General features: G+C 39.8%; 1 protein-coding gene across 2 annotated transcripts in view; it reads right to left on the bottom strand.

Annotated features, from left to right (window-relative positions):
* Nucleotides 1-1,260: 1,260 nt before the first annotated feature.
* Nucleotides 1,261-19,059, bottom strand: part of MEP1B (meprin A subunit beta) — a 32,326-nt gene continuing 14,527 nt past the window's right edge. For both annotated transcript variants that reach the window (XM_009561708.2, XM_054058984.1), the window contains 9 exons: nucleotides 17,598-17,776; nucleotides 15,935-16,153; nucleotides 12,732-12,884; nucleotides 11,795-12,010; nucleotides 8,759-9,226; nucleotides 6,928-7,110; nucleotides 6,188-6,461; nucleotides 2,452-2,650; nucleotides 1,261-1,529 (listed from right to left, as the gene is read on the bottom strand). In XM_009561708.2, the coding sequence (XP_009560003.2) occupies nucleotides 1,512-1,529; nucleotides 2,452-2,650; nucleotides 6,188-6,461; nucleotides 6,928-7,110; nucleotides 8,759-9,226; nucleotides 11,795-12,010; nucleotides 12,732-12,884; nucleotides 15,935-16,153; nucleotides 17,598-17,776 (1,909 nt within the window). In that variant the 3' untranslated portion in view covers nucleotides 1,261-1,511. The remainder of the gene's footprint in view (nucleotides 1,530-2,451; nucleotides 2,651-6,187; nucleotides 6,462-6,927; nucleotides 7,111-8,758; nucleotides 9,227-11,794; nucleotides 12,011-12,731; nucleotides 12,885-15,934; nucleotides 16,154-17,597; nucleotides 17,777-19,059) is intronic.

Raw genomic sequence — 19,059 nt, forward strand, 5'->3', positions numbered from 1 at the left:
CAGGGATGGGGCATCCACAACTTCCCTGGGCAACCTGTGCCAGTGCCTCACGACTCTCATTGTGAAGAAATTCTTCCTAACGTCTAGTCTATTTCTTCAGTCCAGTCCCAGAGATGCAGCTGCTGCTCTTCCTACTTACAGGTCTGGCCTTTAGCAAAGTTGAGTGTGTATCCAAGACACACACACACAGGTCCCTAAAGCAGCTGGCTGCACAGACTGCTGCATACACAGAGCAGTGCCAGTAGTGGCAGACACCTGTAATGCTATCCAAACTCACACAAAGTGCAGACAGCCCTGTTCTCGCCTTCCCCTCTAGGCTCTCAGAATTGTGATGCTCTGGTGAAAACGTGTGCCCTCATTCTCCACAACCATAAGCACACCCACACTCACAGCCCCCTGAATGTTAGCACCGCCTCTAAAACTGTTTAATACCTATGCCTAGACTTGGCATCTTTTAACTGGTATGCAGTCTACCTCCCACTTGTCAAATAGAGCATTTCGATGCTTGCTAGTGAAACAGATGCATACACTCACACATTCACTGCATAAGGACACCCACAATCACAGATCACTTGAATACCAACATAGGCTCGCAGTCTGCTCTCTGGTCATTGTCACACAGATCTCTACTGCAGGCTAGTCTCTCCAGTTGCTGGCATCATTTTCCCACACTAGTTCCTCTATTATCCACCATGATCCTTCCTCTTTCCTATGAATCCTTTGGCCTTTCCCCTAAACATCTCATAGCTATTCTTACATAAACCCCCAAGCCTCTTCTGATAGCCCATATCCCAAGTAGCCTCAAGTATCCCATAATGCTCATGTTAATCATGTTCCCCCCTTCCTGCGAGTTAAAAATTTTTGTTTGGGTTGACATTCTTGAAGGCTCTGCCCTAGAAGTTCCCTTAGTGGCCCATCAATCAGTGGCTGAAGCATTCTGATTCCTCATTATTGTCTCTGTTGTGACTTCCTCTCCAATGTTCCTGACTGTGGTTAATTTGTCGCTTTTCTCATTACTCGTTATTTCTGTTATAATGAGTAGATCACAACCACAGAAGTTAATGAACTAGACTCTCCAACACTCCACATACCCTCATACTACTGACTGAGCTATGCAGGACCCAGAATGGCTGGATACCCTGTGACTACAAGTCCAGATCTTACTTAAGACATATGTATGATGATAAGATATCAAACCCAGACTTCACTGTGCTGATTGAAAGTCAGAATGCAGTTTTTTTGTGTTTTCTTCATGTTCAGGTATATTTAAAAGACAAGGCAAGCATGTCACAATACATCTTTCCATCTTTCTCTATTGCATGGTAGTACACAACACTGTCACACACTTTACTGATGTTAGCACAGTATTTTATCCACGTGATGAACTATTTTCCAGACTTTACAAACCTCCATCATGATGGTTGAGATAAAAGTAACAGAAAGAATGAAGACGTAGTTGTGGTTTTCCAGTGATGTTCATCTTGTGTCTTTGATGCTTGCTTGCATTATCTTCAGAAGGATGTTTTATTCTAAATGAAAAAAAGACAAAAAACAAACCACATCACAGCGAGTAGGGAAGGGAAATATGTGCATAATGTTACTTACAAAGAAGGAAAAATAATTTATTAGGAAGTCAGAAAGTAAAGGTGTCAAGTATCTGGCATTATACAGGGGCACTGCACCTCAACAGGACATCACATAATGCATGTTAGGACAAAATGAAAAATGGAAGTCTGCTCTCTGAAGACCATTCCTCTTCAGTTTGCGTATAAAATTTCTCCTGTGCCCTGTGAGTTCCTCTAAGCTATACCATTCTTACTATTTCCAAAACTAAGTCTCTCTTTAAACTAAGAGTCCATACACCTGGGGACTTTGTGAAACTTCCTGTCAAAACATGCCCAAATGTCTTTGCTAGTCACTAAATTACTTTTCCAATCTAGTCATTCAGATAGTTTTAACCTACTCTCGTCTTTTAATTCTCCTTATGTCACAATTTCCATGGCTACTTCATTCCTTGCATAAGATAAGGCCATTGAATAGGGAAACTAACTTTCACATTTGCTTTTTGCTTTGGCATATTGGGTTGGGATTTTAGCGCTACATCCAGGTGTTTTAAGGGGACATCTTTAGTAGAAAATGGATAATAGATGAAATACAGTTCCACAAAGAAGAAGATACAGTTTAGTTACTAAACTGAAAATGAGCCCCTTTGTTCACACTCTCCCACTCAACTTAGACTGCCATCAAGGGGGTGGAGAAGGAGACTAAGTCTTGAATGAAGTGGCTTTCTGGTGTTTGATAATTGAGTAGTACTTAATGAAGGTCTTTAATTCCTAAGCTGTGGTCTTCAGATTGTAAAAATGTGGCATCCTCCGAGTTACTTTTACTGGGTTTGTTTATTTTTAGTAATACGCATATATATAAAATTGTTGAAAAAGGTAAAACACTTACTTCTAGAGGCAGGCTCTGACCATTTTCCTTTCCTTGGCTGTATTTCTTTTTAAGGCACACTGCAGTTGTGATAGTGACAATAAGCATTACAACAAATACAGCCATGGTTGAAGAAACAGCTATTACAATATTGTCGTGATTTGAGCCTTTCTTTTCACACTTTTCTCCCATGTACCACCAGTCGTCACCTGCTGGACATCTAGAAAGGAAAAGAACAAATATGTGATATCACCTAAAGATTAAAGGCATTAAAAGGGCCACGTACAAAAAAAAAATGGCATTTCTGATGCACTGTTCCTATATCGCAAAGCATAATGAAGTTATCTTAAAATGCACTTCTATTTTAAAGCTGTCTTGAGTAGCCTACTGTCTGTACACATCTGGATGCGCTTCTTTAAGCTTTACACGTTACATTAGGTCATGTCTTCAGAGACAGCCTTTGCCAGAAAACCCAAGCACAATCCTGATCCTTTTGACTGCTTAACTGTTGGCTGCAGCTGATCTATAGATCTGCTGCTACAGAATAGTCGTATTTTGCTACCAATAGAGATGCCCTCTGGATCACTCAGATCACTTATTGGCTTCCTTTTCTTTTAACTTTATGGCATTTCTGGGAATAGAAAACTCATTTTCTCCTTCAAAACTGATACCTGTCACTAAGATCACTGTCCTGTAATATTTGCTGCCATTATTACAAATTAGTCTCACATCCTTTGTCATGCTCCAGCTTTTACAAAAAGCCCTTCTATCATCTTCACTCAGTCAGTTCAAAAAAAGCCTTTATAGTCTATCAGTGACTGGACTACTGGATGAAGGAAAGGCTGTGGATGTAGTCTTCTTGGACTTCAGTAAAGACTTTGACACAGTTTCTCACACCATTCTGCTTCAGAAACTATCTGTCTCTGGCCTGGACAGGCACACACTCTCCTGGGTTGAAAACTGGTTGGATGGCCGGGCCCAGAGAGTGGTGGTAAATGGAGTTAACTTCAGCTGGAGGCCAGTTACAAGAGGGGTACCCCAGGGCTCGGTACTGGGTCCAGCCCTGTTCAATGTCTTTATCAATGACCTGGATGAAGGCATTGAGTGCACCCTCAGCAAGTTTGCAGATGATACTAAGCTGGGTGGAAGCATGGATCTGCTGGAGGGTAGGGAGGCTCTGCAAAGGGATCTGAACAGGCTGGACCGCTGGGCCGAGACCAATGGCATGAGGTTTAACAAGGCCAAATGCCGGGTCCTGCACTTGGGGCATAACAACCCTATGCAGTGCTACAGACTAGGAGACTTCTGGCTAGAAAGCTGTCTAGAGGAGAAGGACCTGGGGATGTTGGTTGACAGCCGACTGAACATGAGCCAGCAGTGTGCCCAGGTGGCCAAGAAGGCCAATGGCATCTTGGCTTGTATCAGAAACGGTGTGACCAGCAGGTCCAGGGAGATTATTCTCCCTCTGTACTCAGCACTGGTGAGACCGACCGCACCTTGAGTACTGTGTTCAGTTCTGGGCCCCTCACCACAAGAAGGATGTTGAAGCTCTGGAGCGTGTCCAGAGAAGAGCAATGAAGCAATGGTGAGGGGGCTGGAGAACAAGTCTTATGAGGAGCGGCTGACAGAGCTGGGGTTGTTTAGCCTGGAGAAGAGAAGGCTGAGAGGAGACCTTATTGCACTCTACAACTACCTGAAAGGAGGTTGTGGAGAGGAGGGAACTGGCCTCTTCTCACAAGTGACAGGTGACAGGACAAGGGGAAATGGCCTCAAGCTCCGCCAGGGGAGGTTCAGGCTGGACATCAGGAAAAAATTTTCACTGAAAGGGTCACTGGGCACTGGCACAGGCTGCCCGGGGAGGTGGTTGAGTCACCTTCCCTGGAGGTGTTTAAGGGATGGGTGGACAAAGTGCCGAGGGGCATGGTTTAGGGATTGTTAGGAATGGTTGGACTTGATGACCCAGTGGGTCCTTTTGAACCTAGTGATTCTATGATTCTATGATTCCTGGGGCTTTTTATCCTATTTTTATCCTATCAAGTCACATTTACCACCCTCCAGAAAACCTCACTTGTTTCCACACGATCTTTGCTTTTTTAATTCCAAGCTTACCATGTGCAGCAATTCAAGCCTGTGAGATAAACGGGTGAGGACCACAGGTCAGATTCTCATGGCATGTCTGAGCAGACAGCAGCTGAATCAAAGCTTAGGTGCAGGAATTCCCCAGCTGTAGGATTGAGCTGGCTGAAGGTGTTCCCACCACATCCCACTTTCCCTGCTCAGTACTTGTCTCCTAGTAGATGTAGTACATTCTCATCAAACCTCCTCATTGCTGAAAGGGGCTTATTTTCAGATTTATAGAATTGCCCCTGCCCTCCCCAAGAAGACAGTAAGAAAAGAAATTAACATCCTAGCAGCCATCTGATTTTAGGACTAAAAATAACTCCCAGGCCTTGATTCCTTCACCTTATCCAGCATCACTATCAGCTCAGAAATGTTTCATAGTGAGCATATGAGTTTTCCAGTGTTCTCATTGAAAAAAACTCTATGTGCAGTACTTCTGAGCACACACCTACCCTATCTCTCTAGCCCTGGTTGTTACTAGTGTTATCATTTTTCTAGTTCCTGTCTAAGCCATTTATTCAGAACTATACTTTCAGCTCTGAAAATTAATCTGTTTGCAGTGTGCTGCAAGGATACAAATTGCAGGGGGACTTCACATAACCCAGCTTAGACAGACTTACGTATCACATCCCCCAATGTTTCCCAGTAGAAAATTAGAGTGGAAATTGACCACTGGTCACACACTTCTCTGTGATGGAAAGTACATCACATAGGCATTAGAGCTTATAATAGCCCAGAATTAAAGTTTCCCTAGTTTTGAAATCAGGCATAACATTCATCGTAACTTTTTTGTCTCCTTGGAACAGTTTCTTGATTCATGTTGCTGACCTGCTTCTGATGGGTTGCACAAGAATTGTTTTTTAAAAGGTTTCTAAACAGGGAGACATAATACTTAATGAGTCATCCTGACTCTTGTTGTTCTCACCCTTTAGATGTCTGCCTCGCAGCATTCTCCCTGTTTACCTACCCTGGCACAGCACCACATAAGGTTACTATCTTCAGCCCTAGAGCTTGTTTGAGAGCTGGAACAATGCTGGTCAGCCAGGTGGGTTACATAAATATACCCACAGAGAATTAAATTAAAGTTCATAATAATTTTCTTGCAAGGCAAACAATCATTTTAGTCCTCAGCCTTAGCCTGTGATTTCAAAGGCAAGCAACTACACTTTGGTAATTCATGGTCATAATTTACACTACACAATATCTTTTAAGCAAATTCTAAAGTAATGTCTATGCTGCTTTCTCTCGGCAAAGTATTAAACACTTCTTCTACTGATATAAATGCTATTTTGTTTCAACTGCATTTATGTTTAACTCATAAATTTTGCTATAGGGACTTCTAAGGAGATGCACAGTCCATTTCATAACATTGGAGTAATACAGCACAGGAAATGATAAATACATTTAAAATATAATTTACAGGGAAGTCAAGCAGAGTACTCAAAGTGGTCAAATGCTGAGGTCATGAGCTTTGTTGCCCAAACTGATAACAAGTTTAGCTTTGCAATAGCAGTTGGAAATATTTGCCTTAATCATCTACAGTCTGTCCTTCATTTCATTATGAACAAAGATTTATTTTACTAAAAACTCATTACTCATCCCAAAATTGCATTTGAGAATGAATAAAGGCAGTTACCTGCATACCGGTGCTCTGTCTACAATAATGCAGATGCCATCATTTTCACAAGGGTTGTCTGGGCAGGAATCAGGAACCTCTGGCTTTTCGGTCAAGGGGACAGAGGTTGTGATGGGTGTTGTGGTGGCAGTAGGCCTTGTGGTAGGCTTGGTGGTGGAGGTGGGCGTGGTGGAGGCTGTAGCATTAGAGGGAGGTTTGATAGTGTTTGCACTAGACGTGTTCACCATGAAGGTGGGTGAAACACTTGGTTGAGTTGATAGTAGATGTGATATATCTGCATGATAAAAGCATGATAAGTAAGGTCTTCAGGTTATTTTTCCTCTTATTCTACTGATAAGTTCTAATAGCAAAGAGCAAAGAGCCTGTCCACTGGCATAATGAATAAATAGCTTTTTTTACATTTCAAGAGTATGATGTATTTCAGAAATGCCCTCTAGATTTTTTTCAGAAACAGACAAATTTATTCAAAGCACTCTATTCAAAATAATTTGCATAGGATTAGCATAGTTTTCTATATCTTTGCATCAGATAAAGGAATTACAAAGTGCATGTACCTATCCAGAAATATATCCAAGCTTATCATTTGACTTCAGATACACAAGTTGTTCCAAAACTGCTAATTAGTAAAGTACGTCATGTGTGTTGATATCTACAACACTAGTAACTCAGTAAACTAGTAATTTAGTATATGATACTCTGTGTTTACTCTATTGTGAAGAATGTCAACTATGTTTACATACCTTCCATTGTTAAAAGAATATAAACACTGTCTTCTTTAATAAAGTTGCGGCTTCTAAGTCTCTGATGAGTTAAGAATGCACTGGTTCCACTTCCTAGACCTCTCATAAATGTAGTTCCATTGGGAAAAGATGCTATGGATCCCACCTTATCTGGCCTATCCCAAAAATAAGTTGAAGAAGAATCTGGAAAAAAAAAATTAACTGAACATAAATGTGGGACGACTCTGGATTTCTTTCTCAGTAGGGTCCCGTCCTTCTCAGATAACCTCTACTGCAAAGTTGTACTGAGGTATCTCTCAACAACTAAGACAGTGTCCTACTTTGCCTCCTTCTGTTTAGTTGCTCATGGATATCATGAATATGAAGGAGGCATTTTTTCCTAAGATTCCACACTGATAAGGTTCATAAGACAATAGAGATCATCGATAGCTTGATTTAGTCTGAGGTATTGAGAAAACAGCCTGCTGGAGATGAAGCCATAGGAGAGCTAGTTGAAAACCTGTTGTATTTTCATTTTGGTTCTTCTAAAGTGTGGTGGGCAAGAAGACAAATAACACATGGAATATCTGTAAAATGAATTAAGTACTTCTCGAAAAAGAGCATCTCTTGATCTGGAGGAAGGACAGAGGGTATTTGGACAACCTGAATAATTACAGGCTACTGATGTCCCCTCCATCAAATCCTGTTCTAAATCTCAGAGTTCAGCCTGATTTTCTATGAATCTATCTGACAGAGGGAGAAGAAATTGCCTGCTCCAGTGCCTCTGCTGGTTAGAGAAAGGATAGGAGTTACAAGGATTCTCTTGGGAATCTGGGACTATCAGTAACATATGCATAAACAAGAAAGAAGGAGCAGAGTGCAAACGGATTGCATGTTCACAGTGTCAGAGAAGGAAAAGGGCTGAGTACTGTGGCTGTAACAGCAGAGAGCACAAGGAAAATGTCAACTGTCTATGGAGGACCTGGTGTGACACATCTTTCATTTATAGGGAAGGATATTTAATCTTTCTTCATTACCTGCATTGCTTTCATGTAGAGACACTGTCATAGAAAAATTAATGTAAATAATAATATTTTAAAAATGATACTGTGAACTAGACCTTTTTGTGCTTTCTGTCCTTGACTAATGTTACGGCCTGAAAGCCCAGGGCACTAAATCATTGGTGGAGGTGGTTTCTTTTGGCAAAATTCTTACATCAATGCAGAAAATAATTTTGGCGTAAATCCAGTCTTTATCCAGTGATGAATATGGGAGCTTTCTTTTATATCTCTCTTTATAGAGATTCGTACCATTTCTCATCTTTACCCTAACTGCCTCCTTTACAAGTTATTGTAGACAACTGCTCCTTATCTTCTCATACCTTGAACAAGTACAGATTATGTAATATGAATCGGTACTTTGTCCATCTAGAGGTTTGTGCTGACACCACTCTATGTTTTACAAGGAGGGAGGGGATTTAATAGCTGTACTTTCATCTGGTATGAACTGTGTGCATTGTTCATTCAATATTTTTCTTTTCAAGCCTTTTGGAAAACTTCCATTCTCATTAAAGCAGATATCAATGCATCCTCACAGACCATATGAAAGAAATTTTAGGAGTGGATCATCAACCTATTTCATATGCAGATCAACCCTGAAATCTAGGATCCCAGCTTAAACTATTTGCATGTTCAAGTTCGTGTGTGTGTGGATCAATTACATCGTTGCTGCAAACAAACTAAATATTTCAGAAGCTAAAAAAATGCATTAATTTACACAAAGGGAAAATTTGACTCCTTGGGTTTCGACTGTGTTTTAAATGTACTGGGTAGCACATCTGATTTTAACTAACCTGATAATTTCAGAGGGTCAGTTGTTATACTTCTTTGGTTTGACATCCGTTGACGAATATCAGGATGCTGGTCAAGCAGAACCATGGTACATTGTTGCCACGGACAAGGCCATTGCAACTGATCATCATTTGCTCCAGAAATCAAGTACAAGTAAATTCCTAAATTAAATGGGTTATCATCGGTACCGTTTATAAACAAGCCAATCTGAAAAGCATATCCTTTACTAGAGTAAAAAGGTGGACTGTATATTCTTCCTGCTGTCCCTGCTGGGCTTGTGTTGAGGAGATGTGTGAAATTTCTGATATGCCAGACATGGTGGGGACACTGAGTTTCTGACAAATTGATGTCATCAATAGAGAGGCCTCCGTTCGATAAGCCACTTCCTTTCACACCTTGAAACACAACCCGGAATTTACTTGTGACATTCAAAGAAACATGATGGAGCTGCCAGTAAGTCGCAGGTGAACCTGAAAAAAAACCAGTAGGAATTTCTGAGTAGGCAGTACAGCCAAACACCCCCTACAGCAATGCTATGTAAGAATTTCCATGTTTCACTGGCACTGACATGATATGATGGAATATTTCTCCTGTAGATGTTACATTTACAGTACAGGATCCTGCTTTCTCAATTCATATTCCCAACAGATTTAATATGCATAGTAGCTCTTTAATTTGAGTGAAAACAATATTATTGTTTTTTAAGACTGCCTTTTCTTTTATATTTTTGAAGAACATTGCATTAAATCAGTATAAATGTGATCATTAAATGCAGAAATATTGCTGTCACCTGGATTATTATTAGAAAGAAAAAGATTTAGAGCAAAGTATATTCAAATAACTGAATAACAACATATCTCAAGAAGAAGTGCTGCAGAGGACTCTGGGAGCCTAGAACTACAAGATTCGTTCATGAAATTGTTTTTTTGTATTTAAATGGCTCATTGGAAGTTTGTCCATGCAGAAGCACGATTCACCCATTAAATGATTAATGGTACTAAGTTCAAATTAAAGCCAGTCATTTGCAAAACCTACTTCATGGAATAGAAACCTCACTGCAAGTCTGATGCTGCATCCAAAAGTGCCTGCACTAGCAAATTCCACTTGACTCCAAAAACAGTGTACACAAAAGAAGAGACGTCTGCACGTGGGCCTTGTAAGGCAAGTGAAAGTAGGACATCCTTTGTTACTAGTGTGTACAGCAAAACGGTTCCTTTTTCTGCCTGATTTTTGTTCACCTGCATGGAAATTCAGACTTTTGGATGCATTTATGGAGTAGGCAGTGCCAATCCCAGGAACTTGCACTTCACTTTCCTAACAATTCTGAACACAATGCAATGGATCTCAGATATCATAGAATCATAGAATCACTAGGTTGGAAGGGACCTACTGGGTCATCAAGTCCAACCATTCCTAACAATCCCTAAACCACTTTTTCCTGATGTCCAGCCTGAACCTCCTCCGGTGGAGCTTAAGGCCAAGCCATTTCTTGCCATTTTTCATTACCATTATAGTAAGGAAAAAAGCCCACCCACAAACAAAAACAAAAGCACCCACTATTTTCAGTTTCATTGCCTTCTACATATACTACAGATTTTTTTTAACTGCACAGTTTATATGCAAGACTAGGGTTTATGAGTCATGTTCAATGAATAGACCAGCTACTGTGTCCCATCCAACAGCCTCCCCAGTTCGTGGCTGGAGGCAGCCACAGCAGCCACAGATCAGCAGAAAGGGTTCAGGGCTTGTCCCTCAGCCTCTTGAGTGTGATGGTTCAGTGCAAACCCCTGAGCAACTCAGCCAGCACTTGTGAACATGGCTGGAAAGGTGTTGGTACTTCTTCCAACATGTTGACTCTGTGTTGGTGAGGGTAACTTCTCATGTGAGAGAAGTGAGACAGCTTGAGAGAGACATCATCTTAAACCATGCCTGGAAGTCTCACTGGAGATTGTCAAAGCAGGGTGGCCATTTGAACACAAAGAGAAATCAGGGACTTAAAAGGAAATTATGGATGTGGGAAAGAAGGTATGGGAGATGGGACCTAACACACATGAAAGAGTATTTGTGAAGAAGAGTGAAGTGTGGAGAAATTAATCTTGGCTTCAAAGTATAGTTCAAAAGAGCTTGAAAAGCTCAGTCTAATAAGAAATTTACATCTGCCTTAGCAGTCCTGACGCTTATATTCACTTATGTGATTCCTGATGGCATACAGGGATGATGAAAGAATCAAGGTAATGAAAAAGAGTGGAAAAAAAGAAAAGAAAACCAGGCATGAGTAGTATCTGAGCCTAGAGGGACAAAAAGAGGCAGAAGAAATGGACTTGATATCTATTTTGTAAAAGAATTTTCTCAGTCCCTTACGTAACAAGAAGACTGAATTAGTTGTAGCTGTAAGGGAGACCAAGTAATAGCTATCTATTTGAGAATGGAAATTAATTCGGCAATTCTAGTTTAAAGACCTCTTGTCCATTAACTAATCTCACTTGCTCCTTCTGTAGGCCAAAGTCTCCTAAAACTACAAGAACTTAATTTTCTTCGAAGTGCAACTCAAATCATGATCTGCTGCCCATATATTTCAGTTAATTAATTTCAAACCTTGTTTAAAAATAGGTTAAATTTTATTTATGTTTTTTAAGCTGATATGTTAGGTATTCCAGGGCACTTGTTTTCCATTTCTTTAGCATTACTTTCTTTTTCATTGTTATTTAGTCTAATGAGCAGCTTTGTCTGTTGCTATTGATACCAGCAACTCTAGAACAGTTAAAATGACTGCTCATGGAATTTTAGCTATTTTGGTGAGAAAAACATCTTGATAACAAAAAAGTTTGTAATTTGTGGTAATTGATTATATTGTAGGAAAACGGATGACTGAAGATCAATCAAGTATAATTTCACCAGCAGAGAATCAACTACATAGTTAGAGGAAAAAAAAAATTAATAACACTAGGACATAAGTCACTTTGCTCAATTATTTTCCTGCAGTGGTTTGAAAAGAATATTGAGTATAGATTAAAGCAAAATGCAATTTCATTTCATACCTTTTACCTCTTCGATGAGTCTCAAATTACCATTTGGATGTTCTGAAGTATACTCCTTGACCCCGACGTACAGTCGGTCAGTTTCATGACCGCTGTTATAGAAATAGAATTGTAAGCACTGAAAGCCCCTTTTGGGATACAGAATTCGGCTCTCCAGAATAGCTGTGCTTCCCTCTACTCCAGCGCTAGTGCTAAAATGCATGAAGTAGCCAGAATCTGTCAAAAGTCAATGAGAAATTAATGGTAGAAGAGAAAGGAAACAAAATTTTCCTGGCATATTCTTAACACTGAATTGTAATAACATTAGAAGACATGGTTAAGTCAAGGTAAGGTAGATCCTGTAAAGGTGAGGACTTTTACCTGTTCACATTCTCCAGAGGTAGAACTGTTCTCCTTGCAACTTTTTTCTTCGTTCATCTGTTTCTAGCAATTTGGACTTAAAAGCATGGGCTTTTACTCTTTACCCAGTGCCAATAATTCACAGTGGGCTCTTTCTCTAGAGGACTATTTTAAGCTCCTGTACTCATGAAGTTTTCCCTGACAGGTTCAGAAACAATTGTCTATATGCGCAATTAATTGTTCACCTGAGTCTCGATACATACATAATCTCTAAATCTCAATCCTTTCCAAAGACTCAGCAATTATTCTGGTGTGCCTGTACCACAGGTTAGAATATTTTATATAGTTCTCGTGTCAGCATGTGACACTAAGAGTAGAATACAGATCAAAAAAGATAAGGACGTTCAATCTTCTCAAATAACTGGAAAATCAAATGCATCACATGATGCCCCTAAGTATGTAGATTTCTGTTGCTTAGTTAAAAAATAAGCTGTAATTTGCCCACAAATAAACAGAGAACAAGGCCAAGACCAAAGTCAACTCATATGCCTCTGCAGAATATAATTCCCAGAAAGATAAGAAAAGTCTTTTCTCATACCTTCACATTCTCCCATAATAGTGTAATCAGTATTTGGCCCAGCAGGAACGTGAGACAAGCGCTGCCAATCACTGTTATCACCTGAACTTTGAATCATGCCACATATGTTTTCAAGTTCAAAACTGCACGTGTCCATGAAACTTAGGGAGGAGGCTATGACATTTGAAAGAAAAAAGTTGTGAACATCTATTACGAAACATACATTTCAATTCTCAATGTCCAAAGCCAAAAGCCGAGAAAGACTAAGAAATGCAAACACAAAAACATCAGTTGCTTTAAACAACATCAAGATACATAGACACAATCTTCAGGAACTCAAAGCATTTTATGAATAGGACTGAAACTAATATAACGTCTTCAGGACCACTCTGGGTATTAGCAAGAACAGGAGGGCGCCTGATGTAATTATCACATTACATCTTTTATTTATATAATACAAGGAACACCAATACCAGCCTCCAACTACCACATAGTCAAAAGGAATGAGGACTTCCCATTCAGTCCTCTGCTTTCTCTCAGTCAGTCAACACATGGCCACAGGTTTTGATAAAGTTTCACTAATTTACCTGCTGGAGTGCTTATTCTGAAACATAGTAGAGCTGAAGTTAATTCGCTGCAATCGGAAACCCTTGATTTTCAAAATGTTGAACTGAAAAAAACATTTGGCAAAGGTACAATTGGGACCAGAGGATATCTCACCTTGTACACATTTTTAAGATGTCCTGTGTATGACAAGTGAAAAATTAAATGAGGGAAGACTGTGCAATTGAACAGGAAGGAAAAACACTGTATGAAATGTTTTCTCTGTTTGAAGCAAACCCCACATGGGTGAGGGAAGGAACAGTCCAGATTTACTCTTGTTCTTAGATTTACTTCTCATCGTACCATGTCAAATACTTGATTTAAAACAACTAAAAAAATAAAATGCATCCTGGCTATTACTTTTTGAATTACATTTAACATATTGTCATTGCACTACAAAAAAGGGCCTTGAGTATTGCAAAAATCAACTTCAATGGGACACCAAATTGTTCACTTAGTCTGTAGCTCAGAGAAGCATTTACATATGGACTGCTGCTAAATAAGTTTTACTGCTGAAATATTTTATACTATTCTCATACAAAGCTAACAAGACTACCAGGAATGTTGTATGACTGATACTTTTAAGATATCATATTGGTACGAAGTCACCAAAAACCAAGAAAAGATTTTCACAGTACATGTCATATACTGGAAAAAGAAAACAAACAAAAACCAAACCAGCCATGGTGTCAGCAAGAAGGTAAGTAAAAATGGGGAATTACTAGATGAAAGAACTCTTTGAAATCAAAACACAAAACAAAATATGTACTCAATTTGCCCAAACAGGAAAATAGAAAGTACTGGCTGGTATGGAGTGGTGACCTGAACAATTGGAAGAGAGAAATGCAAGACTCAGTAATTTACAATGTATTTCTTAAACTGAATGGGGCATTGCTTGAGGCAGGTCTTTATCTTCATAAAAAGCCAGATGCTTTCTTGGTTATGTAGAGAAAGGATGAGTTTGGAAGAAAATACGTGAGGAATGAGTGCCGAGTCATAACTTCCAGGGGCTTAGGGAAACCTCATGGTCAGATCTGTTAAGCAAGATGCTAGAAGGAGAAAGCAGGCTAAAATCTACTGTTCTCATATGGCCTGAAAGACATTTCTGAAGAAGAGCACAGAACAGCACTGAAGTATCCGTCAGGATTTCTTACGCTGTGGGTTGGTTTATTTTCAATTTAAGAACCAAGTTTCCCATTTTTAATGCAATTTCCTAACCACATAGGCCTTTAGCAGATATTTAGCTTAAAATTTTCCTTAAATCATGTTCAACAACAAAAGTAATCTCTGGGAGGATATCTGCCATTAAAGCCATGTTTGGCATTCTCAGTCTTCCCCCTAACCTGAAAAGATCAATCTATGAAGGGAGTGGGTGAGGGCTGGGACCTGTGAAGTGCCTATCATCCCTGGCACAGGGGCCACTTAGGCAGAAAGTGAGTGATCGGAAGACTACTTATGACTCTGTGAATATCATGCACACTACACAAAGCCAAGGGACAGACCGGGGAGCAGGGCAGATCCAGATTGCTCAGAGAGCGGTGGCAATTTTGTTACTAATTTCAACATGACTGGGGCTTATTTCACTTGGGAAATGTGCCTGTGGGTTAAGAACGAAGTGTCATGAAGTATTTATGTAATGCACGAGAATTATAAAAAATATATAAGATTGATGGAGAGGAAGGACCCCAACCACTGTTAAAGTCATCCTTAACTGTAAGTGCTTCTATAAGACCTAACTGACTGGTGTAAAGTGCTAGAAACTAAGGCTGCATCTAACTGTGTTCAGTTTAGACCTACATGAACAGAAATATTTTCATCAGAATTTTATGCTCAAAAAATGCATTGTTTTAATGAAACAGTTTGATAATTATTTAAAGTATCTGTTGTATGAGGCTTAAAATATAATTGTAAACCAGTACTCACTACTTGGGATACTGAGGCAGTGAGGTAACAAGGCAGATTTGATGCATTTACCATTAGAGAATTACATTCCACTTCAGTAACAGAATAATCTTTATTTCTCTGTCTCTTTCACTCAACTTTCTAAGATAAATCCCACGTGAGCAAAATAACTCTTTTGACAGCTTTTGTAAGTTTGAAACTATAAGTTTAAAATTTAAAAGCCCAAGTTTTCTTCATAACAGCATCTGTACCCTATTTGCATGAACATACAGTGCCTCACAGACTGCATAAGAGCAGAGTAGGCATGATAGCCAGAGAAAAGATACTAATGCTTGTACAGTATCTGAGCAAAGCTGGAAAATAATGGGGGGGGAAACCCCAAAAAGCTTTATGGAGAAGCACACATTTTAAGCAGCCACCCAAGGGATGAACAAAAATCAGTTGCCGAGTGTTTTTTAACAAAAATCAGTTGCTGAGTGTTTTTTAACTAAAGGTCAGATAAAATTACATGGAAAGCTCTGCTACACAGCAGTGTTTCTGCAGGAGGGCTATGTTATTTCTAGCTGTACTGTTATTTCTGGTATCTTTAACACAATTCATTTCTCCAAATATGTCAGCATCTCTTTCACTTGTGCCCGGATGAGCCTAGCGTGTATGTATCACCCTCATTTCTTTCAAATGCCAGAAGCAAAGAATTTAAAAGAAGTGCAGAAACTTACAGCAATTGTAGAGCCGGTTCAGTTTCTGGAGATCGTAATCACTGAAATCCATTCGCTGTCCTATTACATCCATGAAGTCTGGTATGTTAGTGATGATGGTGGGTTCAGTTCCATTTCTGAATGCATTTTGGCTATAGTGCATCACAGAAGTATAGTCATATGGAACATTCAAGGAGTCTGATGTTTTATCATCATATTTATTAAAATTATAACCTTTACCTAAATGGGAGAAATAAAAAGAAATAGTTCCCTTCCCAAGAGGACCAAGTTTTGATGTATGGACTTATAGTGACAGACAATTCATCAGATCCTCAAGTGTAGTTTTGTAGTCATTTACTTGTACTTACTTTCTAAAATTATTTTATTTCTGGTCTAGAGATATTTACTTTCCTCTTTCAGCTACTGGAATCTAACATGATGTCTTCTTTGGGACGAAAGAAAGCGTTTTGCCACCAGAAATCTTTTCCCCATGAAACTACCCATAAACTTTGATGGGCTTGTGGTACCCAAAAGTGCAGATACTGTTTCAGTACTCAATACAATTTGCAACTGTAATGCCTCCCTGTTTATAATTTGTATTCTCTAATGTTTAATTACTGATAAGCATAGCTCACAATAAATAAGTTAGGGTTGCCATCAGATAAGCTTCCAGAATTTAACTTTACAAATATTTTCAGGAGTACAAGCAAAAAAAACATTACTAACTACCAAATAGAAGGAAAAGTTTTAAATTTTTAATTAGTCAAAATATACTAACTATATTCTGAACAGAGTGAAAAAAAAAAAGCTGCAGCAGTTTCAAGCAGCTCAACTTCTCATTAAAGAGTCAGCAAAATATAATGGAAATCAAATAATAGAGTCTGAGTAATTTTCTGTAAAATGTAGTTACTTACATATGCACCTGACTATTGATCACAAGTAAATCAGAATGCATTTGATTTAATCATTATCTGTTTTTTTCAGTCTTCCATGTGTACCTGTGTTAGGAAAGCATCAAGTCTGCGTGTATAACTTCGTTTTTGAACTGCCTGAAAAATCGCAGGAGATGATGGCAAGCTGAAGAGACAGAGATCAAGCAGAGTCCCAAGGAACTCCATGCCAGCTATCAGGCTAGTGCCTAGTATACCAACACTTAGATTCACAAGCTGCATTGTTGACATAACCACCTGAAAATGGGCCTCTCTCTCTTGCACATCCTCCCTGCAACCTCAGCTCTGCTGCCCACACCTGGTGTAGCAGCCAGGGAGAAAGAGGATGACCAGTGTTTTCACTGCAGATTTTCTACTGGCTTTGGTTGCAAATTTTTTTTTCAATTATTTTTATTTTGTTAAGGTCTTCTAGAGTAACAGTGCTTTTAGAGTATTCATTCAAACAAACTAAATTATCCTCTTCTGTTGCTCTGCTGTACATCATGCAGCATAAAAGAACTGCAGTCTCTAGTTAGGGCTCTGGAAACTGCTGTGGCACAAGGAATAATCACAGCAGCAACAAAAAAGGCTCTCTGTCTCAAATAGATGTTACTTGATGTCTAATTTATCAACATACTGGCTTTGAAAAATAAACCCAGGGAAGACACTAGTGATGAAGGATGGCTGGAAGAGAAGTTCCACAGCTAAACTCTCTAACATCAGAGACAGAAAGTAAAAGCCAGGGAGTGACTGACCAGGCTGAATCCTGTCCCAGACAATGGACACATAGTCATCCCGGTCGGACCGTGACTGCTCATGCCAGAATCCCAGGGCATGCAGGAATTCATGCTGGATTGTCCCAATCCTGTCACAGTTGGCTCCGATGGAGATCTGCTGCAACCCTACTTGTCGGTTTCCCACTAAGGACCAGCAGCTAGCATTGAAATAAAATGAGAGAGGTCTCTGTGAGATACATACCATCCCCAGGCCACACAAATTCCACAATCAGTCTGTATGTTTTTAACTTGAGCTTTGAAGTTACATTTGGCCTGGCCACGTAGAAGGTTTTTTTCATTGATTTATTCCTTACTGGATCCTTTCCTCTTACATTTAGCTTTGTTTCAATGAACAAGCAGTTCCCTTGTTGTGGCACTGTTGTTTTTAATGGGTTTTCCTTAGCAGAAAAATGTTATTTGTGACAGAAGAAAATTGATGAGGATTTCATTGGTACTCTGGTAAACATCGAAGACTATAGACACATGACTTAGAGCAATTAAGTTACTGCAAATTAACAGCTGGACCACAATATGTGACTGTGACTGCACTTTGAGCCTGTCTCTATCATAAGGTAAACCAGGTTTACCTGCTGAAAGTTGACAGGTCTGACAGTGCTTTCCACAAATTCTTTTCTTTCTAGTTATTTGGGAGCTGCTGCACTAGAGCACTTGCTGCTGACACGCACTCACAAGGAAGAGCAAACCTGAAGCTGTGCTGGAAGTTTTTATTAAAGAGTAAAAAACCTCGGTGAGCTCTCTGCACACGCCAATAAAGTGGCACCCCATGTCCACAAACCAGAAAACACAGAGAGTTAGATTGAAACTGATATTTTATGCAGCAAATAAATCACTGCTTACCCAATGAAGTCCATAAAATTATTCGGGCACAAAATATGCCATAGGATTTGCAGTCCTATCACCCCAGAAATTTGAAGCACAAGCCCACCATGTGCTTTTACCTCCTGTAACTTCTTAGTGCAACATATTCCCCAGTATTTCTCTTTCCACAAAGCAGCACAGGCCTCGGCTAACGAACAGTCATTAAAACCACAGTATGGGACCTGGAAGAAGCACATGCGGAGTCCACAATTTCACAGGCTTCTGCTAAACAAAGCCTCATGTTGATTATGCAGCTTTTTCTGGTTGTGCAGAAATCTAAGAAATCCACCGCAATTCTGGGTCTACCTCACACCAAAGCAGCAGCCTCTGGCTTCACAGCTGCTGTGGAGGGCACAGCAGGCTACAGGCACATCCAGAACACTCAGCAAAATTGGCATCCAAACTCCAGGGGATGTAGCTTCCCCTTGCCTTCAGTCTGCCAAATGCCTACACCATCATTCTGCAGCCACAAGGGGAGTAAATGCTTGGTCTGTGTCGCCCAGCACTGAGGATAAAACTAAGTGAGCAATGGGCACCTGGAAACCCATGTTAGAAGTGTTTT

The sequence above is a fragment of the Cuculus canorus genome, chromosome 2 (assembly GCF_017976375.1).
Source record: "Cuculus canorus isolate bCucCan1 chromosome 2, bCucCan1.pri, whole genome shotgun sequence".
NCBI classification, from domain to species: Eukaryota; Metazoa; Chordata; class Aves; order Cuculiformes; family Cuculidae; genus Cuculus; species Cuculus canorus.